The 24847-nt window shown below is 34.5% G+C and overlaps 1 protein-coding gene across 1 annotated transcript in view; it reads left to right on the top strand.

Moving 5' to 3' along the window:
- Positions 1-23219, top strand: part of LOC140161378 (uncharacterized) — a 44560-nt gene extending 21341 nt beyond the window's left edge. The window contains exons 7-15 of the mRNA XM_072184887.1: positions 1823-1900; positions 8244-8313; positions 9114-9178; positions 9619-9685; positions 13445-13493; positions 14416-14549; positions 18595-18746; positions 19323-19382; positions 21334-23219. Coding sequence (XP_072040988.1) covers positions 1823-1900; positions 8244-8313; positions 9114-9178; positions 9619-9685; positions 13445-13493; positions 14416-14549; positions 18595-18746; positions 19323-19382; positions 21334-21496 — 838 coding nt within the window. The 3' untranslated portion in view covers positions 21497-23219. The remainder of the gene's footprint in view (positions 1-1822; positions 1901-8243; positions 8314-9113; positions 9179-9618; positions 9686-13444; positions 13494-14415; positions 14550-18594; positions 18747-19322; positions 19383-21333) is intronic.
- Positions 23220-24847: the final 1628 nt, after the last annotated feature.

Raw genomic sequence — 24847 nt, 5'->3', positions numbered from 1 at the left:
TTTCAGAAACTGAAAACATTATGTTGATACGACTTCTATGTGAAGTTACATCAATTTATCAATCACTGAAAACAATATAAAATAAAAGAATTTTAACACTTTCTTTGCCAATATCTCAAAATCAGTATTAGCGACATCCGACTCATGTCCCTTGATCGTGTCACATATGTGTAAATGACAAAAAAAGCTGGTTCACTTCAACAAAAACCTTTGGTTTTTAGCAAGGAAAAGATAGAGCAGATATGAATTATAATCAAATTGAATGTTTCTCTTAAAAATGCCAAAAAGACATTTATGCAGAAATTGTGCTTATTAGGAGAAACGGCTAATTGAAACCATTTTAAACCTGCTATGGAAATGTCACTTGGTAATTGATCACCAAGGAAGCTGATATGAAAATAGCAAGTGACAAAATGTGGCTGGGTTCTTTATTTTTAATTTTCAGTTTTGAGACAGAACTTATAGTCATTTCATACAGATTGTTTCCAATTAGATTCTCATGTTCTGAAGGACCACCAGACATACAGAAAAAATTGGATGCTTGCATAATTTTTACACATTCTATCAAAATATTGATAAGTAATTGGTCTTACATATAGATTTTAGTATCAAAATTAAAAGACTGTATTGTATATATATCTATAATTTATTCTATTTGGTCTCTGACCAAAAGTGACTAAAATTGAATTGTGTCCTTAATTTCCAACAAGGCATTCATTGTGCCAGTATAATCTATTTGGTCTCTTGCCAAAAGTGACTGAAATTGAACTATGTCCTTAATTTCCAAGGCATTCATTGGGCCAGTATAATCTATTTGTGCCCGTCCACCACAAACTGGTTTTTAAGTCGGCATTTTCCATTTTGAGATACAATCAAAAACAGTATATGGATTTCTATGTAAAATATATTAGGAATTTGACCTTTGATGAACCATAACTTCACTTCCAGATGTCGGATGAAACTGGTTGAGGCAATGAGGTGTCATTTTAAAGCTAAAAGTGCATTCTTTCAAAATCTGCAATAAACAGAAAATGATCTAGAGCCGACTTTACTACCACTTCGTGGTGGATGGTCACATTTGGTCTCTGGTCAAAAGTGACTGAAATTTGAACTATGTCGTTAATTTCCCAGGCATTCATGGTGCAAGTAATTGTGTTTTGAAGGGTAACAGCCTGTGACCGTAACAATAGATGATGATCTGGGTACAAAATATGGTGATTATTTAAATCATTGAAAATCATCAAAGCCAAAATAATTCAACAGTATTTGTATTGATACTATACCTTTATATTTTTTTTTTTTTTTCGGTATGGGGACATTAAACTTTCAAGGCCAAGGAACTTTAGAATTAGATAGGTGCACACTCTATCAACATGCTGTGAAAATAAAAAATATAAAAAAATTTTAAAAACGATTACCTCAAAACGCTCTACATTTTGCATTTTGCAACAATTTTCTATAAAAACATACAATTAAAGAAATAAAGTTGAAAAAAAAAAGGAAGGAAGGAAGGAAGGAAAGAAGGGGAAAAGAAGAGAAAAATAGAAAGAAAAGGAGAAAGATAGAACAAAAGAGGCGGATGAATGAAAAAATGAAACAGGAAAAGTCAAAAGGAAACTATGGCATAAAATTAAAAAATTTAAAAAAAATGGTAAAACAACACATAGTGTAGAAGGAAATGGAAAGAATTATACAAATGGTGAAATATCAAGATCTTACATTATTTTATCTTTCTGTGTTTGATCATGATTTTTCCTTAATCAAGAGCATAATGTAACCAATAAAAGTATCTAATTCTGATGGTTTTTGTCCTTTTTTCCAGCTTATTTGCAGACTTTGCTAACATTTTTGCATATTCTGTGGTGTTTTGGTTTGACTTTGAACATATACACAGTGTAAGGTAAGGACCTATTTTATATTAATTTTTGTAAGATCTGGCTTCAATAAAAGCAAAGGCTTGTTTTGTCAATTTGTCAAAAAGTATTGTAAAATAACATTTTAAAATGTTGTAGTTGTGTTTTCCATATAAAATGTTTTAGAAACACTTTTTTATGACCTTTATAAAACCCAACATTTAAACGTTATTAAGGGGGTACTACACCCCTGGCCAATTTTGTGCCTATTTTTACATTTTTCTCAAAAACTATAGCGCATTGGTGACAGGTAAGATGTAAATTATAGGGGCAAAGACTACAACTACTGCACTGAAAATTCAGCAACTCAAGGCAAGTAGTTATTGATTTATTGATCAAATAATGGTTTTCCCTCATTTTTGACTGTAACTCCACAACTGTTGTCTGTGCTGAAATAAAATCTCCAATGCAGTAGTTGTAGTCCTTGCCCACATAATATACATATCTTACTTGTCACCAATGCGCTATAATTTTTGAGAAAAATGCAAAAATAGGCACAAAATTGGGCAGGGGTGTAGTACCACCTTAAAACATTTTGAATAAAACCAAAATACATGTTTATAACACATTTGTAATGTTTTAAGAACATTTTTGTGTTTGTGTGTTTGCTGGGTCCCTTATTGTTAGATTCACAGTTTTAGTAATCTCTGGCACATGTATGTAATAAATAAATGTTCATACATATTCACGATATAACGACGTTTCTGATTGGATTTGAGCCCTTTCTTGCGGTCATAAATTCCGTTTATGACCAGTACGCAGGGCATAAACAAGCAGCGTTGGAACCCAACTAACACGATCCACGATTTGCTAGTGTTGCGTACACGCGCATGTCACCGCGCCCATCTCACGCGGAGCGCAAAAGAGGACGCGTCGATCAAGCTGCTTCCGGCAAGCAGGCCTACTCATTTTCTCCCAATTTATGAAGGAAAACGGTATGGAAATGTTACTTAAACTTGTAAACCCTTATTATTTTCATCTGTATTGAATTGCTAAGAATGTTCAGAATGTTGGGTGTGTATGAACGGGGTTCATTCATAGGATTTCGGGCATGATCGATCATTCCCTCAATCCTATGAATGAACCCCTAATTCTGCACAGCTTATCCTTTACTTTGTATGGAATGAAGACTGCTAATTGATCAGTGTCTCCAGGGCGCTGCTCAGGGATTTGTGGTTGGGCAACCAGGAATCTCACCTTTATTGGCAAAATTATATATAATGTCTGTTTATAGTTAGCCTGATCAGACTATACCTAAAATATATAAGATGATTTTGCAGAAGGCATACCCCATGGGCACACCACTGGTCTACCTATATGTTAAATAAAATGAAATTGTGAAGAAATCAATTCCTGAACAATTATTGTTGGCAATTGACCAGTGCTTTAAAGGGTTGTACCATTCAATGAAGTGAGTCGAGAAATCTGTTTAGAATTCGGTTTACATCAAAAAATTGTTTGCCCATTATCTACCAATCACAGCTAAAAAATAATAGTTGTTATGAAATTGTGAAGAAATTGGACAATTAGTATTGGCAAGTGTCTAGTACTTCACATGCTGGTACCATTCAATAAAGTAAAGTGAACCAAGGTCAAATTATTTTGAGAACTTTTGTTTATTTCAGAATTTGGTTTGTACCACATTTGTTTGCCAATATTATCTATCAATTGCAGAAATATAAATTATACTTATTGATTTACATTTGAAATCGCATACTTTAGTTCTCCAAATTGTTTTTGGTTGCATGCAATAATGTCAGGTATATGAGGTTGTTGGTGAATTTGCCATTTATGTCTTATTAGCAGTAGTTACATACCTTGCCTGAGTACCAGTGATTTTGTTGGATCAGAACACCCAAAAATTCATCAAAATTAAGATGTTTTTTTTTTGGGGGGGGGGGTAAAAAACATGTATAAAGCTGATTGTATAAACTAACATAAAACAGGTGAATTGCAGCCTGTAGTGGACAAAGTATCAATGCTTACATAATACTTGTATGAATAAAATCAGTGGTGTATCTGCCAGAGGGGCAGTTTATCATATCAGGGGCAACAGAGTGCCCCGGGCCCCAGTTCTTATCAGGCTAGTAGCCAGCTCCATCTACCAGGTAGAATTACCCTATGAATCTTCTTTAGCTCAGAAACACCTTGATATCGGGCAAAAATAGTGTGACATTGAATATTGGCCCAGTGAACAAAATTTCACATTGATTTTGGTCTAAAATAGTGTGAAATATATCATTTTTGCACATGCACACACATGCCCACTGGGTTAGGTCATCCTAATAGGATGCATTACACCCGGTAATCATTTGTTTGCAGAAATGTGTTTTAAATGCATGATGTGTGATTTTTTTTGCATATAAGGCCAAAAAAAAAAAAATGGTTAAATCTCAAAGCTGACGCCAGCGATTTGTAAAATCGCGATTTGGAAAAAAAAAAGAAATGCGGAAATTTTTTATTTCGATTTTTTTTTTTTTTTTTTCCGAAAAATTGGCGAAAATCAGATTTTTTTCTCAAAATAAAATATCAAAAACATCGAACATCGCACAGTCGTCTCCTGGATCAAGAATTTAAAACAGCCTAACTAAAAAGTCACCTACGATGACACTGTTGTTGTCTGAACGACACACCTGCATAAATATTTAAATCATACTATTTTTTAAGACCGATCCTACAATAAAAAATCTTAATTGTACACCATGTACTCGAAAGTACTGCTGAAAATTCATCAACATTTTTAATGTTGTCATTTTACGTGCGTGGCAATATGAATGACTATGACGCACGATGACGTTTGTTTAATTTAAATATTAAATACATGGCGAGTATTAATCCTCCAAGTCCCGAAGTCATCATGGATTCAGCGGCATGCGGCAGCATCATCCGAGTTTGTGATCTTGAAAATCAAATTATCCGGGAAAAATAAAGAGAAAGGATGGTTTTACACAAAACCAAAACTACGAACACACTAAAAGATGTTGCTTTAGAAATACTTAACGGCGAGAATCCATGTGCTCCGATAGCTTGTGTGTTGGAAATGATGGGTATAGACAACACTGGCACTGCTGAATTTGACAGCCACCACACTAATTTTCAATTTTGACACACCATAAAAATATCAAGTTGGAAGAAAGAAAAAAAGAAAAAAAATCGCATTTCGCATTTGTTTTCAGATTACTCGTCAGCTTTGAGACAAACCTTTTTTTTTTTTTTTTTTGGCCTAATCGTTTTGCATAAACTAAACAAGTTGACAATGTTTTAGACCATATCAAGAGTAAGACGCAATAATACTATAATATTCTGCTGCATTCCGTCTCGTTCATCACCCTGATACAAATGTTGATCACCCGGATACAAATGTTTTAACATTTGTATTAAAATGATCAATTGTAGATTGTAGTTACTAACTGTAAATAAAGATTTGGGCTTTCTTGTTTATTTCAAATTGCATGTTATCGATATATATTTACATATACACATGCATTGTCATAGCCAAGGAGAGGCGAAAGTGGTGGCAGATTTCCCCTGTGACAAGTCCTGCCCCCACCTACCCATTGCCCCCTGTGGGATCCTAGCCACCCTGATCTTAAAACCATTTTCATCAAATTGTGTCCCCTTAAAAGTTGCCTTTTACCCATTCCCCCCTGAAAAAGTTCTGGCCATGCCACTGCATGTGTACAATATAATAACATTGGTGATATCATCATCATTATTGCATCGTCATCATCATGATGGTGATGATCATCATGATGATCATCATCACCATCATCATGCTATGATGATAAATTTACAATTATAATTATTTGCATTTGGGCTTATACAAGTAAACAAAATACATTGGCAAACATTCCCATAGTAAAATTTTTAGTTTTCTTTCCATCTTTTATTTATGTTGTGACATTTTGGTACACATTTAATAATTAGAAGGCAAGTTTGTAGTCAATACTGTCTGGTATAGACTACTATAAATATTTTAAGACACTTTGATCCAATGAGGGTATCCGCACAATCAATCATGCACATGGACACATCCATCCAAATCACAACCTCTTTCTCCTTCACACACTCATGCATGGGGATATAAACATGCAAACACACCCCTACTTGCCTTCTTTTCGAGGACCTGAAAAATTATGAAATTTTTACAAATCTAAATCTCCTCAGTCTGTTGTCATGTCAAGTGCTCATAAAGGCGGTAAAACTGAACAAGTGTTAAAAAGGTTAATAATGTGAGGATGTAAGCTATAGACAGGGTAGTAGGGTATAAGACCTTGTTTTTCGCCGTTTAACGAGGTTTCCGTAGCGAGGATGTGTGTATAGGTCCTCGTTAAGCACATGGTCCTCAGTGTGTCAGTGTGGTGTTATGTTTGAGTCCTCGGAAATAATGCAGGACCAACGCACACATAAACATATCACAACACAAACTCACACACCCCTACTCACACCCCAACCCCACACCCACACACCCTACATCTGTAAGTATCCTTTAGAGCTTATATGGGACAGTGGTTTTTGCTATCTACTGAAGATTAAAAAAACTAAGCATTATGGCCTAGTTCTATACATTTTCTAATTAAATAATTTCAGTGCAATGTAAATTGTATTTTGATTACGTTCAGCAAATTTCATCATCAGATATCATGTATAGTTGACGTTCTGTGGGTAATCGTAGCTATTACAACACAATTACATATCATGCATGTAATTAGTATAGCCTATCCAACATACTGCAAATTAGCATGTTTGCATATTAAAAGTGACTATACCCTTACACAAGTAGTTAGTCATTCCTTTATATTTAAGGGTACTACACCCCTCAATAAATTTGTGTCTATTTTTGCATTTTTCTCAAAAACTAATAACACAGTGGTAACAAAAGTTATGTATATTATAGGGGCAAGGAATCCAATTACTACACTGGAATTTCAGTGACCCAATACAAGCGGTTCGTTATTTATGATAAGAAAAGAGGTACAGCTACGATGTACATCATTTCCGATCATATATACTGAACCGCTTGTCTTGAATCACTGAAATTTCAGTGTAGTAATTGGATTCCTTGCCCCAATAATATACATAACTTTTGTTACCAGTGTTATTATTTTTTGAGAAAAATGCAAAAACAGTCACAAATTTACCACAGGGGTGTAGTACCCCCTTAATATAATTATGGAATAGGGGATTAGTTTTTTAGTTTTAATAGACATTTTAAAATCTAAGCTGGGAATCTAAGTAGTGGTTAGAATATTATTCATAAAAAATCTACCATGGTTTATTCTGTCTCTTGACAATCCTGGAATTTTTTTTAGCAAACTTTGCCTGTCTTTGGGTCTATATATCACTGCCTCCCTGCTCCCCCAATTAAATGTTGGACAAAGCCATGTTGTTGACAGGTCTGTGAGACTCTCCAACATTAAAATATGGGTAGTGGGGAAGGGTGAGATATAGGGGAAGTATGTGCTTCACATAAATTGCATGCATGTTTCACCTGCCTCTACAATTTTGATTTTCAATTATTTCAATTTATATTAGTATTACCAAAAACACATATCATGCACGACCATGAAAACATATTCAGCCAATCAATTTCTGGCAATTTGAATGCCATATATTCAATCAATGGACACTGTTGAAAACTCGACTGTGGTACATCTTTCTGAACTAATATCAGAAGATTTCAGATCAACTGCTGAAAAGGTCTATCGGGTATGATTGAGGGGACACTGCTTGTATTTAATTTTTATTGGATAATTTTTCTATTACATGTGTCAAAATTTTGACTCTGATTGGGAGGGGGTGTGTATGAAGCTAAAAGGTGTGGTCCTCAAAAAAGGGTTGATATTAACACATTTTCTTTAAAAAGTTGACTATGTGTGAATTTTTCCTTCAAAAATAGCCTCTTTTTTTTCTGATTGGTATTTTTAGGGGGTTTGCCCCCCCCCCCCTGCGGCTTTGGGCATTATGCTATGTCACTGCAACTATACGGCACACAGAGCACATATTTGAACTCTAAAATGGTCTTCAAAAACACAATTTGATTGAAATGCTTTTAAACACCAGGACCTCTGTAACGTTCTTTTGCTCTCCGTCTGATATACCATGCCACAGGGAGTTTTTTGGGGTGGGGGTTCCTATAATAGAACCATATTTATATGGAGTCTATGCCTAGATTTGATCAAGTTGTTGGTTAAAAATTATTGTGAAGTTCTCATGCTTGAAGATAATGCTCCTACATGTATGATCAAAACACTTTCCTCCCTGAATCTGCCATGTGTGTGAAACTTATTCCTCTATTGTGACTTTGTTTTTGTGTTTTTATACTCTCAGAATCCATCCCAAAGCCATGTCATTAGATGGTTTCCCATTTTTTCTGGGCATTGCATTCTATTGTTTTGAGGTAAGTTGAAAACAATTAACTATCTAAGGCTCACTCCTGTCAAGGACTGAGTCTGCATATCCAGCAGGGTTTTTTTCTGCAAAGAATGGCTGGTATTGGTTAAAATCATGCATGGGAATTATGGATGTGGGTGAGCAGGGAGTGTGTATAATATTTACAGAGACCATACTGTTGTATTCTGTATGTGTACTCAAATAACCCATATTTTCACTCTAAACAAATTTCACCCTATCTAATCAGACAAAATAAAATATCCAGTAAACAATAACTTACATGTATACCAGATTTTGACCCCTGCAAAACGTTTGTTCCTTCTGACCATAAATGTGCACTCTTTGACTTCAAAATTACTCATTCATAAACAATTCTTCATTAGGCGACGAAAAAAGAAAACCCTGTTCTACGGGCCTGACCGACCCAGATTTTAAACATTTTCCTGTACAAATGAATGCCAACCTAAAAGGAACAATTTTTTTTTAATTTTCTCAAATTGCAAATTATTTACAGGTTTGGGTGATTTTTTTTGGGGTCATTAAAAAAATTAAAAAAAACGACCGACCGACCCTACTTGAAAGGTCCCTCCGCCCGTAGAACAGAGTTTCTTTTTTTCGTCGCCTTACCAGAAGAACTCCCTATTGTTCAAACCCTTGAGTAAATCATATTACAACATATGACATCTGGTTACATAGTTATTTTTATGTGCTCAAGTGTATTTTTTTATTCTTACAAAAATGATAAACAATCGTTAGTAGTTGTTAGTAATAACTGTTATAAGGAATGTTTTCTATTCATCATTTCAGGGAGCTGGACTCATCTTGACGTTAGAATCATCAGTAATTGCAACAAAAAGGACGCTATTTAGAAAGTAAGTGTAAGAAATAGCCGGGGAAATAGCCAGGGGGAACCGGAAATTTTCAGGGATAAAATGAGGATGGCAAAGAGTAAAGTGTCATTAAAATGACTGTAAATAGGACAAAAAATTTACAAATAGGGTGAAAATTTGGCTTTGACCATGGAACAAGAAATTGTTAAATGGGGATGAAAATCTGGCCCCCCACCAAAAACACACACACATTCTGGTTGGCTTAGCCCATGAGGCTATAGCCAGCTCTTGAACAGTGTATAGGGTTAGAATAAGGGATAGGGTTTGGATTAGTGTTAGGATTATGAGATGAGGTGTAGGGTCATGATTATGTGTTGCAGCAGTTATGATAAAAAATGCTCTGAATATAATATTGCGATAATAAATTATGTATATAGTTGCATTCTGATTATTGATTCTATGAAAATAATTTTTTCTTACAGATTGTTTATTGTTGCTTTGAGTATAGTCACAACCTTGTATGTAGCCTTTGGTGTCTGTGGATATACTGTAAGTATGCAAGCTAATAGAAAGATTCTTTTGAAGTATAAAAAGAAAATCTGAAAAAATTTTAATGGGGTCTTTACACTTTATGGACAAACACAACTAAAATCAAATAATTGTGGCTTATTTAGTGGGATTAAACAAAGTTCATAAAAGTTTCATTTAAAGATGAAATTACACTAGTCACATAAAGGAATGAAATGAGCAATGGCATAGCCAGTGGCAAGGGAGTAGCTACCCCTGTTAGAATCCCCCCCCCCCCCCTTTGCCGGATGCTGACCGCTCTTATATTATCGATTTTTAAGCCTTTTTGTGTACTCTAGCCCATTTTTGAAAAATGTCATCAAAATTTATCCACCTTGAAAAGTTGCCTCCCCCATTTCTGAAAAAGTCCTAGCTTGCTATGGGAATGAGAAGAATGAGATGACAACATAATCCAGTGGCTTTTGTAATACTAAAATCTTTTCTCATTACCAGCAATAAATAACAGTGAATTGTTTTGACATATTTCTGGTTTGTTGATTTGTGTGCACCATCCATACAATTTGTCTCTGCACCCACATATTAAGTGTAGCTAGGTGTCTACCTGTAGACATCCATCCATATGTCACACTTGAGGTTACATTTTCAAATGTTGTGTACATTAGGCCCTTCACAATTAATTCTTAGTTTACTGTTTAAGAATTTTTTAAAGGCACAAGATAACATTTAATAATTAATCATTAATTACTTATTAGTTTGAAACGAGTGGTCACAGCCCAATATCAACGGTACATTTTGGCACTGCAGATTTAATTATATTGCAATTATGGTTGATTTCATACATTGATAATATAAATGCAGGGGTGTTATTGTGTAGCATCATAGTTAAGATGATCAAAGTAAGAAAGTAGCAAATTAATGTAATTAAAATGTTATTTAACTGAGAAAATGTCAAATAAAATTCAAATAATTAAATATTTTGCAATTCTCAATTTTGCATGCCGGAAGGAAATCAATTGTGAGGGGCCTTATAGAGCTTTATAGATAGTTTTCAGATAACTCTTATTGATAATAATGTTGTTAGCGGAGCTGTGTGTGAACAAGTGTGCCCCACACAAACTATATTGGCCAGTGAGCCCCTGCACATGCCTCAGTATCATGATTCACATTATCTTTGTTCAGCACCCCCCCCCCCCATGACCTGGTAACAAAAAGACTATTTTTAATGCTCTGAGTGCTAGCCATAGGGTTCAACATAAAAAGTCCAAATTTTGACTAATATTTTTCAAAATATCAAGAGCTATCTCACAAACAACTGAACCAATACTGGGCTTGTTTGTACTAATTTTAATGCAATTTGCATGCTTATTCCAAATATGGTCGTGAAAATGTACAATTCTGTAATTGTTTTATTTTTAAATAATTTTTGCAAATTGTTATCTGCAGTCGACACCCGCGTGGAGAGAGTTAAATGCTTCAAATATCCAATAGAAAAATTTCGGAATGTCCCCACATTTTTGTTCACAGGTCATTCAACTTTGATTTTGCAAAATTGCTATACAGACACTATGTTTGTCTCCCCTCTAATCTATTATCATGTGTCCTTGCTCAAGGGCATATCATGCATTCAAATTATTAACGTCGAAGTGATTCTCAATGTTAAAGTTTCTTTTATGATATACATGCTAATTATCCCTAATTTGTTCCGCTAACAATTTTGATTCATTGCTATGGGGAATAAACTGCACCCTTGATTGCAAAAGTATAGTGATATTGTATGCACGGAATGTACAGGGTTTCCCTAATTTTGAATGTCCAAATTAAACTTGATTGAATACTTGATGCATTTGCATAGTAAAACAACTTTCATATAGTTTTTGAATTTTGAAAATTTACCATTCTGTTCTTGAGATATAAGAACTTTACAAAAGTACATCATATTCAATCCATTGAACAGATTCAAATATCAATCAATGATATATATCTGATTGTGGGATAGGCTTTTACAACGGAAATTACAATTAGTGGATTTTAGCGGGTTTGCCGTTGGACAAGTTTTAACTTGGCTGCCGGCAAACCCTCTAAAAACCCACTAATTGATCTATATCTGAGTGTCAAGCACCAAGCATGAAGCATCTATTGCAATGATTGTTCAATATATAGTTATATTTGACTCATGAAATGGATTTAAAATGAGGTGTGATTTTCAAATTGTTACAATTCAAGAACATAGTGGTTGATTGTGAAAATTTAGCTGTTTTGTTCCTTAAGGGGGTACTACACCCCTGCCCAATTTTATGCCTATTTTTGCATTTTTCTCAAAAATTATAGCGCATTGGTGACAAGTAAGATATGAATATTATAGGGGCAAGGACTACAACTACTGCACTGGAAATTTGATTTCAAAACAGACAACAGTTGTGGAGTTACAGTCAAAAATGAGGGAAACCCATTATTTGATCAATAAATCAATAACTACTTGCCTTGAGTTGCTGAATTTTCAGTGCAGTAGTTGTAGTCCTTGCCCCTATAATATACATATCTCACTTGTCACCTATGCGCTATAATTTTTGAGAAAATTGCAAAAGTAGACACAAAATTGGCCAGGGGTGTAGTACCCCCTTAACAATATGAAATATCTAGCTCTGTTTGATACGGGCATTAAAATGCCACAAATTTAAGTTTCTGACATTACTGTTCTTTCAAGGACACCCTATAGTAATGGCTTTTACAGCAGAATGCATTCAACATTCCTGGATTATGCTTGTTTGTCTGTGTGTGGGCTGCTGTTTTGTTCCTTAACAATATGAAATATCTAGCCCCGTTTGATACGGGCATTAAGATAACACAAATGACAGTTTCTGACATTATTGTTCTTTCAAGGACACCCTATAGTAATGGCTTTTACAGCAGAATGCATTCAACTTTCCTGGGCTGGACTTGTTTATCTGTCTGTGTGTGGGCTGCTGTTTTGTTCCTTAACAATATGAAATATCTAGCCCCGTTTGATACGGGGATTAAGATGCAACAAATGACAGTTTCTGACATTATTGTTCTTTCAAGGACACCCTGTAGTAATGTGTTTTTTTACAGCAGAATGCTTTCAACAAAAATCCTTGTTTAGGGTTAATTTTGAAAATCAATTCACGCGGATGCTTACCAGTTTTATACATGAGTGCCCTCGGGTCTGTGTGTAGACTGGTGTGTATGTGTGAGACACAGAGAGAGAGAGACTGGGACAAAGAGAGAGGGGAGGGAGAGAAGGGAGGAAACTGCAAAGAAAAGAAAAGAAAACTTACCTTGATTAGGCCAAAAAAAATAATGGTTTGTCTCAAAGCTCACGAGTGGTTTGAAAACAAATGCGAAATGCAATTTTTTTTTTTTTTTTTTTTTATTCCCAACTTTTTCATGGTATTTGGAGAAAAAAAATCAGATTTTCGCCGAATTTTTCTGGAAAAACTAAAAAAAAAAAAAAAAAAATTTGAAATAAAAAAATTTCAGCATTTCTTTTTTTCCAAATCTCACGATTTTACAAATCGATTTTTTTTTTTGGCCTTATCAAATTGTGAATATAAGTATATATAAAATATATAACATTAAAAGAAACAAATTTATTCCATGTTCACTTGGAATTTTTTCTTTTAATGTTATGTACACGCTTCTCCTTCACAGGATCGAGCACTCTTTTTAATGAAAGAAGAAACACAACTTTATGTATATATATAAAATATGTATTTTCTATATATTTTTCCTGATTTCTTTATTCTTATATTTATTTTCCAGTCATTTGGTCCTCATACTAATGGAATAATAACACTCAATCTACCTCAAGGTATGTCAACCTTCAGTCTAATATATGAATAATAACACTCAATCTACCTCAAGGTATGTCAACCTTCAGTCTAATATGAAATATATGGCTCAAGTTTGCTATGCATAGTTCAATTGCTACTAGGCCTCTTACCAAGACAGTAGACTGAAGCCTTCATTGTCTACCAACTGTGCATGTCATTGTGTTATTATATTTAGTGACGTTCATATGTTTTGAATCAACCCTAGTATTTATCAAGGGAGGGACAGCTAGCCCAAATCAGCAAAAACATATCCCCCCTCCCCGTGTCAGAGCCAAAAAATGTGATTTGCACAAATAAGATTATTTGTCAGAGTCATTGCTACCTATTCACTGTAAAAGTGACGTAAGGCTACCATAGCAATAGATGAATACAATTTTTGACTATACCACCCTGCACTACAACATTCATGCGGTACCTATGCATTGAACCATATCATGCTGATCACTCACACCTGTAAGATTAGTAACTTTGAAAGGAGCGGTATTGTATTCCATCTATGATTGCAGACATACACAGGTGATGAGTGCAACCTGCTTGTAGTTCCGGGGCGGTATAGTTGTATTCATCTATATTGCTATGGTAGTTAATCTGATTATGACGTCACTGCTACAGCGAATAACCTGTTGAGAGCCTTCCTATTGATTTTGATAATAATACAAAACATAGAGCGCAGTATATCAAAATCCCAAAGCACATTTGTATTCCTGGCTCCAAAAACTGGGACAGCATTTTATCAAAATTTGTGATGTATATCCTCTTTTGACCCTATTTCAGAACAGTAACCTCATTTTCAGTGCACTTTGTGTTTTTTGCCTCTATATCCTCTCATCAGTTCATTTATTTCATTCTTTTTTTTTAAGAAACCACAATAATTTATTGTATTTGAAATTTACATTTCAGGTATTTTCCCGTTACTGGTGAAAAGCTGCTTATGTTTCTCATTATTCTTCACGTATCCAGTCATGATGTTTCCTGTCAATAATATATTGGAGAGAACACTCATCCCTAATCCAGCAACACAAACATATATTTCTGTAAGTTGCTTGAAACTTGTCATTTAATTAAAATATGCATAAGGCAATGAGAAATCCCTGTTTTAGGGCGGATGGATTTTTCAAGTAAGGTTGGTCAGTCAGGTTTTTTTTCTGGAGCCTACAATGACCCTATAATATCACAGAAATCTTGACAGTTTGCCAAAATTTGATTTTTTTTTTGCAAACATATTTTGAAAATTCTGTGAATAATTTCAAACATTTTCAGTCAAAATCAATCAATTTTATATGATTTTAGCAAAAGGTAAAATTTTTCCTAAAACGCAAAATCTGAGTCGGTCAGGCCCGTAAAACAGGTTTTTTTGGTGTTGCTTAACATAATATGTGATGCGATCAAGCAAAATCAGTCGGAACTCGGAAATATTGATTTTGAGATATAGCCAAATGAAGTAAATATTTCCTTTTGTTTCCTATTGTTTTGGAAACTCTTTAATTGCTCATATCTTTGGAACTGAATGTTCAATTCCAATGGGGTTTTCTGCAAAACCCAGCTTTGTAAATGTTTTTGTCTCGCCTGATAAGGCAGGAGACTATATAATCACTTTTCCGTATGTGTGTAGGGGTGGGGGCGTGTGTGTGTGTATGTGACAAATTTGGTTAAAGTTTTGGTTAAAGTTTGCCTTCCGCCTATTTTCTCAGAGACTAGGGGTCGCACGTTCCTCAAACTTGGTTGGTGGGTGCATCTTGACCCGAGACAGAACCGGTTTGTATTGGTTAGTGGGTCAAGGTCACTGAGGTCATCTAGGGTTCATCTGAGGTCAAATTAGTAAAACCTGTCGTATGGGCATGAAACTTGGTGGGTGCAGTCAACATTTAAAGCCAAATTTGTGGAAGGTCATTTCAAGGTCACCAGGGGTCATCTGAGGTCAAATTAGTAAACACTGTCGTATTGGCATGAAACTTGGTGGGTACAGTCAACATTTAAAGCTAAATTTTTGGAAGGTCATTTTGAGGTCACCAGGGGTCATCTGAGGTCAAATTAGTAAAACTGTCGGATGGGCATGAAACTTGGTGGGTACAGTCAACATTTAAAGCCAAATTTTTGGAAGGTCATTTCAGGGTCACCAGGGTCATCTGAGGTCAAATTAGTAAAACTGTCATATGGGCATGAAATTTGGTGGGTGCAGTCAACATTTAAAGCCAAATTTTTGGAAGGTCATTTTGAGGTCACTAGGGGTCATCTGAGGTCAAATTAGTAAAACTGTCGGATGGGCATGAAACTTGGTGGGTACAGTCAACATTTAAAGCCAAATTTTTGGAAGGTCATTTCGAGGTCACCGGGGGTCATCTGAAGTCAAATTAGTAAAAACTGTTGCATGGGCATGAAACTTTGTGGGTACAGTCACCATCAGCCAGATAATCGTGCCCAGCCGATAACCGCCAAATTCATTTACCTCTACCAAAAGTAATCGCAAAAGCAGGCGGTCACGAAAGCAGGCGAGACTCGTGGTTCGAGAACCGCCTTGTTTACTATTCTGTTAGAAACTGAAAATTTATTATTGCCGAGTTCCGACTGATTTTGCTTGATCGCATCACATATTTGTCTCATAGATGGACCAAAGATACAAGATAGTTTTGTGTAAGTTTAAGATGCAAAATGATTTTTTGTGATTTTTAGTAGGTTTACACAAGGCCTCAGGCCCAGATCAGTAGCAAAGTACATGTAGGTGAAAATTGAACTTCAGGTTTGTTAATATTTGAGATTGATTTTCATTTGGACTTTGTAAAAATATATTGCCATATTATTTGGTTGATTGTAAATGATATTTTCTTGCAACAAATCGAGATATTATTATTTGGTCGAGTTATTTTTGGCAGGAAAATATCATTTACAATTACATCAAAGAAAATTACTAAATGTAAGTAAAATATTGTATTTGCAAAACGTCAAAGTCCTCCTCCATGCCACTGTAACCTTTGTTGTATACTAAGAACACCAGACGTGTTTCAGGGCCACCGAGCCAAGGGGTCAAAAATGTTGAATGAACGACAAGACTTCATTAGTTCAAGTTCAAGTTTATTTGTATTCATCTCAATTCACATCAATGTTATAAAAATGGAAAATGCAGGATAAGGAATACATTATATTACTTTAGATAAACAATAAAAACATGAAAAGTGAAGAGATGGTGCATGCCACAAAGATGCAGAGCGTGAAGCTTGTGGAACCCAATCTGAACAAGATGGAAATTTAACTTACGCTACATTATATTAATATGTACTGCAATGATGACATCATGTGGCCGAAATAAGAATGAAATAAATATAATTGTTCGGAATCATTAAACCAGATAATAATACTCAAAAGTACAATAATAAAAAAATATAATAAATATCATATTTTGACAACTGATTGATGATGATTGATGATGCTTTCCCCATCTATCACATGCCCGATTGATTGTGATAGGTGACAGCCTGAGTGGAGGAAAATTTGACTATAAGTCAGCATTTTGTTTCCAAAATAGTGGTACTTCTTATTTATTTTTGTTTTGATGGAGGCATTGCAAACCCCATGTTTGTGGGGAAATTTCACCCCCTCCCCTCCCCCCCACCTGTGGTGTTTCCACAGATTTGTCTATTTGTTAAAGGTATCTGCACTATTTTATAGTCAAACAAAACCTAGAGATATAAGAAACTCCCTGGCTGTGCAGTGTTGCGTGAACAACAAGACAACTGATTGATGATGCCCATTAATATTTTACAAATTGGGGTTCTTGGTGCAATTTAGCAAAATGTGTGGGTGTTTTGTGCTTAAAGCCATATTGCACCATATCCATAAAAATAGATTAGTATTTCTTTTCCATAAAATGTTAGCTTTTACTGTCAAATATGTCCCTTTTTAATTTTATGAGCCAAACAACTGAGGTAAAGCAAAGAAAATTGGAATTTACTACAAGCGCCAATGTCGCTAATGCATGTCACTAATGCATGTCACTCCATAGTTCATGCTATGGCATGGTCCTTTGGTGCTTGTATGACCGTCCCGGATGCCATGCGTACTGGAAAACAGAAACTGAATTTAGAACCATTTGAATAGATTGAATAAGTTAAGCTAAATACACTGAGCAAAATAGTTTTTGTTTGAAGGAAATCGGACATACGGTTGTCAAGATATACATGTTTTTAGTTTCTTTGTATTCTACTGTTTTTGCCAATATATTGATGAAGTTAATGAGGAAAATTGGCATAATGTACTCATGAATATTCATGTTTGCCAATATTATACCAATATCTTATGAATAAACCTTCATACTACTTTTATTTTATATGATTTTGACATGAAACTTTGCCAATGTGTTTCTATGGCCTAAAACATTAACATGTGATTTTCCCGCACATCTAATTTGCATATTTGCATAATTGATTAGCATTATACTTAAAGCTAATTAATTATGCAAATATGCAAATTAGATGGGCGGGAAAATCACATGTTAAAGGTTTAGGTCATAGAGACACATTGGTAAAGTTTCAGGTCAAAATTCTTATAGGTAAAAGTAGTATGAAGGTTTATTCATAAAATATTGGGAAAATATTGGCAAAAATTAATATTAATGAGCACATTTTGCCAATTTTCCTCATTAACTTCATCAATATATTGGCAAAAGCAATAGAATACAAAGAATCTTTCAACAGCAATATCTCAAAAACCTTTTGTCCGATTTGGCTCAAATTTTGGAATTAAGATTATTTTGCATATCTCTCTGCAACAAGTCTATTTTAATCTCAATCAGAGCAACTTGATTTTGCCTTTCGTACCACCTTAAGTCTTGAATTTTGCAGGGTATGTTTGGTTAATAAAGTACATCACAATCATGTAAAATACAGAATTATCAAAATTATGAAGGTGTTCTCCTCAGCAAATGTTACAATATGGCTTTAATTATCCTGTTGTTGATTTAATTTCAAAATATATTGTGGATTTAATAATCTATAACAAGATAATGAATTTGCAAATTAATTTTTCCAGTATTTTTTGGGCCATATATATTAATTAAGCACCATATTTTGATTTTTTTTGCTACAGAGAACTCTGAGGTCTGGTATTGTCCTATTGACAGGTGTAATAGTTGTGGCAATACCAAACTTCACTACTCTAATGGCCCTAGTAGGGGCTACATGCTGCACTCTCCTTGCTTTTATACTACCAGGGATATTTCATATGAGAATTTTCAAAGAGTAAGTATAACAATGGGCACTACAAAAGAGAGTTATATATATTGAGCCAATCAGAGATGTGATAAGAATAGTTAGTAGGAGTGATGGAGATTAAGCTTAAAATTGCTAAAAGTTTTAAAGCTCTATTTTGATTGGTTATTCAGATGATTATATCATGTAATTAACCAATCAGGGGCACTGTTGGAAATTGTTTTCAAACTTTCATATTGTTTGACAAGAACAAATGTTTAGTAACAAATGTTTGACTTTCTAGGTTGCAGTGGTGGCACTATGGGTGCATGAGGACCCACTTATTGGTGTTTTCCCCTACTTTCTCTCATCAAATTACAAAATTGTGGAAATCCTCACGATTTTAGGGAAATTTTTAGTGATTTTTCCCAAATTTTTAGTGATTTTCCCACTGTGAAATTCACATTGCACCCCCCCATGGCAAAAACATTTTGGTGCCGCCACTCCTTAGACCCATATGCAAAAAAGATTGAAGATTGACTAATACCCATGTACCAATAGACTGTCATATAAACTAAATGTTTAAAAAAATGTTGAATCCTAACAGCATATTGTTTGTTTTTTCAGTACAATCACTTTCAAGATGTGGGTTTTTGATGTACTTCTGATATTACTAGGAATCTTAGCGTAAGTATTATATTACTACCAGCAACACATCCATAGCAAATTGTCATTGAAGTGCATGGTCACATTAAAAAGAGTGCATTCTGTATTATAATTACTGTATAGTGCAATTTTTTGCAAGGTTTTTATTTGGTGCTTAATGAGGTAAGAACCGTGAATTTAAAGACCTGCGAAAATATGTTGTACCTCTAGGTTTAATATGCATTAATTGTTAGTAATGGTGAATGTAAGGAACTGCCAAACTGATCTGAACAGTTCAAATCACACAAAAAAATAACACTGCAAAAATATCCAGCTTCTGCTGCTTCTGCTTGAATACTTTCCAACACTCCAAGTGGAGTCAAGTGGGAAGGAATCTAGTGTGTGCGCACTAGTGAAGACTGCTTAGATGCGTTTTAGGATGTGATCTTGTATGCTTTTCTTGAATGCTAATGGGTCTGGTTGCTGAGTAAGTGTTGCTGGTAAAGAATTCCACTCTTTGATAGTTCTTGGGTAGAAGGAGTATTTGAAAACGTCCTTGTTGACTTGTAATTCTTGATATGAATTTGCGTGGCTTCGTTTAGTAAGACGGTGGGTTGGTTGTAGTATGTTTTGTACTGGCAGGGCCAGATGACCCTCTCTGGCTTTCTGTAGTATGGAAAGTCTATCTATCTTCCTCCTGTCAGCAAGTGTCTCCATGTCTAAGTCTTTCATTAATTTGGTAACACTTGTGCGCTTACTGTAGTCGCTCTTGATGAATGTTACTGCTCGACGCTGGATCGCTTCCAGTTGGTAAATTTGATCTTGGGTATAAGGATCCCATACAGCGGAGCAGTATTCGATGGTTGGTCTTATGAATGTCTTAAAAGCTGTGTGTTTGATGTCTTCAGTACAAGAACTGAGATTTGCGTTTTATGAAACCAAGTGCCCTATTACCTTTCGCTGATATCTGGTTTATGTGTTTTTTCCATTTCAAATCCTTTGTAATTTCTACTCCTAAACAGTACTTAAGCAGAACTTTGGGACTAAACAAGTATTCATGGACACAGTTATTCTTTTTAAGGTTGATACTTTTTGAAAGCCAGATGTACACTACAAGATTTGTATTGTGGCTATCTGCAAAGGTTCACCGTCTGTTAGGTACCCACATGCTACACACGTTGTACTTACACAGTACCAATGCTGCTACTGCACAGGATCCACCAGCAGTGGGACTGCACTGGTATTACACTGGTACTCCCCCTGGTACTGCACAGTACCAGCCAAGTATTTTGGTGATGGTGTATCTGTGCAGGCGGCCCCAATAGGAATCTTGAAGTGTGCACTTGATTGATGATATCTGATCTAAACAGGCCAAAGGATTCTATTATGACATAGGGATAAATACGAACAAAAACAAATAATTTAAGAAATCCAAAAAACAGATTACATTTTCAAGCAAGATATGAATAAATAACAAAAGTCAACAAATTTTTTTCTTATACATACACCAAAATTTACAAAATAATTATTAGTTTATACTCAAAATGCTGAAATAATACTAGTAATACTTTTGGGAAGGGTTTCTATCCATTTTAAGCTGAAATAACAAGTCAAAGTGAAAGAAACAACACTGGTTAGTTCGTTTTATGTCAAACTTTTCTCTGTTGACCTGCAAACATAACACATTTGACTGATACCATTTAGGTGCAAGTTGGAATGTGTGTCAACATTACAAATATGCCAAAATTCAGGTTTGAAAATAATTAACCAATTTCATATAAGCATTTTGCATGTGGGTTTTCAGGCTACCCACAGGAAAATCCTTGTTTGTTTGTTTGTTTTTGTTTGGTTTTTTTGGGTTTTTTTACTTTTTTTTATTATTATTATTATTTTTAGCCTAATGTTCATCTAACATGTAAAATCACTCTTTGCATTATATTGGATAGACCCAATGTAGTTCTTATGTGCCCTTTTATATTCTTTCTTTTTACAGAACAATTATTGGTACTTGGGATGCCTTGAAAAGAATGTTTCCTTCATTAGACAGTACCTCAACTTTAGAAGCTGTTACTCAATCAAGTGTTCTTCCAGATGCTGTAGCCGCTGTTGCTGCTGCTGCTACAGCAGATTTACATACTAATGCCACAGTATTATGATGTAAGCAACCCATCTGGGTTGCTGTAAGGTGCTGATTGGTATAACATTATTAATTGGGACCAAAGTTTTAATCCATCTGAATTGAGACAAACTTTCTTTGGATGCTGCTGCAGCTGGTCTGGGAATACACATGTGTTTCAAATGATACCAATGTTTCTGTTTTTATAGAGAGATGGGAGTAGAATTATGTGGGATGAGGCTGCCAACCAGAGCTTCCACCTTCAAATTGACAACTTCTTAATTTATGTTTTTATAAACATTTCCCATTGATGTCACTGCCTGGATATATGCTTACCATGTTAATTGACTTGATTGCATCCAGTGTTGCACTATTTGCTTCAATTGATCTTCAAACATCACCTACGAGTGTGAACATTGGAACCCTAGTCACCATGTTCAGATTATTCAATATTTAGACCAGCAGGAGAGCAGAACAGTGCTTAATGTATGATTTTGGTCAAATTTAAATTTTGCTATTCTTTGCCAAAAATTATTACAAATCGTCAGGCGTAACACATAGTGGCACAGAATAATTTTTCAAAATTTTTGATTTTACATAGTGGCGTAAATGTTTAGAGCAAGCTATATCCTAAAAAGTTATTATTATTAAACTATTAAAGATGCAGTTTAATAGTTTGAACCTTAAACTCCAGGTTAGAAAAACAGTGTAGGAGTATCGACTCCGTTATTATTAACATATCCTTCAAACATGTTTTACTCGGAAACATATTTCGTCCTTCACATACGCCACTTTTGTTGCGACCGACGATAATATTGTGTTTTCAAATGATACCAAAGTTTCTGTTTTTATAGAAAGATGAGAGTAGAGTTATGTGGGATGAGGCTGCAACCTAGAGCTTCCTGCTTCAAATTGACATCTTCTTAATTTCTGATACCAAAGTCTCTGTTTTAAGTAAACTTTATATTATTCTGAGTGATTTACGTCTGTAACATGGTATTGTATCTTATTGGCCTTTACAATATTTTCTTATGTTTTTGACTACACCAGGCACAAAAAGAAATTCAGTTATATTCATCCTTTCTGTTCAATAACTTGATAATTTTGGATTATTCTGAAATATACATTTTGTTAATTGGACTTTGCTTTCTCATTTGACACCCTGTTCGTGAAAAAGGAACAAGAATTGACCAAGATATGTGCCTCCAAAGCCTCAAACCACAAAATCAAAAGTTGCATTTTCAATGATTTTCAATGGGAACGCATCGTTGTATTGCACACAAGCACCACTGGCCAATCAATAAAGCACACAATGTAACAGGCACAATTGAATCGTTAAAATTGCAACTTTTCATTTTGGGGTTTGAGAGTTTGGTGGCGCATATCTTGGTCAATTCTTGCTCAAGTCAATGTTCACGAGCAGGGTGTCAAATGAGAAAGGAAAGTCCAATTAACAAAATGTATATTTCAGAATAATCCAAAATTATCAAGTTATTGAACAGAAAGGATGAATATAACAGACAAGTTTCTTTTTGTGCCTGGTGTAGATGTAAGTAAAATAATAGTTTAAATCAATCTAAATTACCAATGTGACATGATCTGGTCCATGGGGGCCAAAGGCGGCAAATTTAAAACTAAGATAAGGGTAAAAATATGGAGTAAAAAACAATAAAATACATAAGAAAATAGATATCAAAAAACCTCATAACTTTGAACCAAGTATGCTAGACCTTTGGTGTTTTCAGTAAATGATGGCCTACAGGGTGTATCAAAATGATTGGTACCGACGACTTTTCATTTTTGCATATTTTTTTTTACTATGTTTTGTACCAGTTTGGGGTTAATTGTTTACATATTTGAAATGATAGTACTTTTATCTTCTCTACGAATTTTAGATCTTAAAGATAGCACATTCGGTTCTGAAGTTACATGATTCTAAAGGAAAGTAGGTGTTTTACACTTTTCATCGTAACGCTGGATCCGTGAGCGCACCATTTTCAAGCTGTTGCGCTCTATTTTATTACAAATACCTGTCGAGAATGATATTTATGTTGAAGATCTTGGAAATGTTTTATTTTTTCCTTGCATATTTCTTCATTCACGATGTGTTCTAATCAATATTTATTGGTTGATAGTAATGTCAAAGCCGTAATACCTTATTAACTTGAATTAAGAGCATGTATGCAATAAACATTTCAAGCAGTGAACATATTCATCTTGTTGTGTATAAGTAAAATCATGATTACATACGATCTTCATTTAATTGACAATAGCTCCCAGATGCATCAACCTTTCATCGTCAGATTATTAGATCAATAAGTTAACATATGCCCCTTTCTATTTATAGTACAAAAACAATATTAATTAGCAATCTTATATTTTTGATATATTTTTGAAAATGTCACATGTCCCGGTACCAATCATTTTGATACACCCTGTATTGTATGTATAATGTAATAATTACAGTAACTCAATTTTCAAAAATGCCTTCTTTGGCCCCCATGGAGCAGATCGTGTCACAAATAATTTGTCTTCATACAATCAACATATTTTTAAATCATGAAGTACATGTAGTATTTTATTTCATTTTATATAGGCCTATATTCCTATAATTTAACTAACAAAAATCCATATATAAATAAGTAAGTGTGTAGGCTATATAGGATAAACACAATTTCTTCTTGGAAAAAAACACAAAAAATACGAAAAACACTATTTCTTTCAGAAAATCAGTCATATTATTGAGTTCAATCTTGTATTAAGTAATGCCCTATTTGTCTCATTGAAATGTTCCAAACTGTCTTCCAAGGTCAGATGAATAGATAATGTTGATTTTTACAACATAAAGTACAGTATTTAATGACAGTGCTTCATGCAAAAGTGATCATGTGCATCAGATGAACAATGTTTCATTTTTCATGGTCTAGATATTATGTCAAGTAATTGGTGGCAAACGCCTACATGTATGATCTCAACAATAACAAATATAATTAGTATTGGCAAATGTATACACAAAATACTGTAGGAAAAAACTGAGTACAAGTTAAAAGATAATACAATTTAAACTTGCAGAATGTGACACAATTCTACATATCCCATGGCATACTGAATGCATCTTGACTTGAAGCTCTAAATATGTCACATACAAGTCTAGTGTGTGGTATATAGAAATTAATATTGACCTTGAAAATTTGTCAAAAAATGAAGAACCTTTGCACTTTTCTTTTATCACATTGTGAAAAGTAATAAGATGTTAGTTCAATATTTCAGAAAAATACTTCTGCTGATGACTCAATGTTGACATTGGCTAAATAAGGGACTGCTCACAAACAATTGTTAGGGGGGTCTGGTGTAAAAAGAAAAATTCACATTTTTTCAGGGCCCCTTTCGG

The sequence above is a fragment of the Amphiura filiformis genome, chromosome 9 (genome assembly GCF_039555335.1).
Source record: "Amphiura filiformis chromosome 9, Afil_fr2py, whole genome shotgun sequence".
In the NCBI taxonomy this organism is placed as follows: Eukaryota; Metazoa; Echinodermata; class Ophiuroidea; order Amphilepidida; family Amphiuridae; genus Amphiura; species Amphiura filiformis.
The sequence above is the reverse complement of the archived record's forward strand: the minus strand, read 5'-3'. Positions and strand labels throughout refer to the sequence as shown.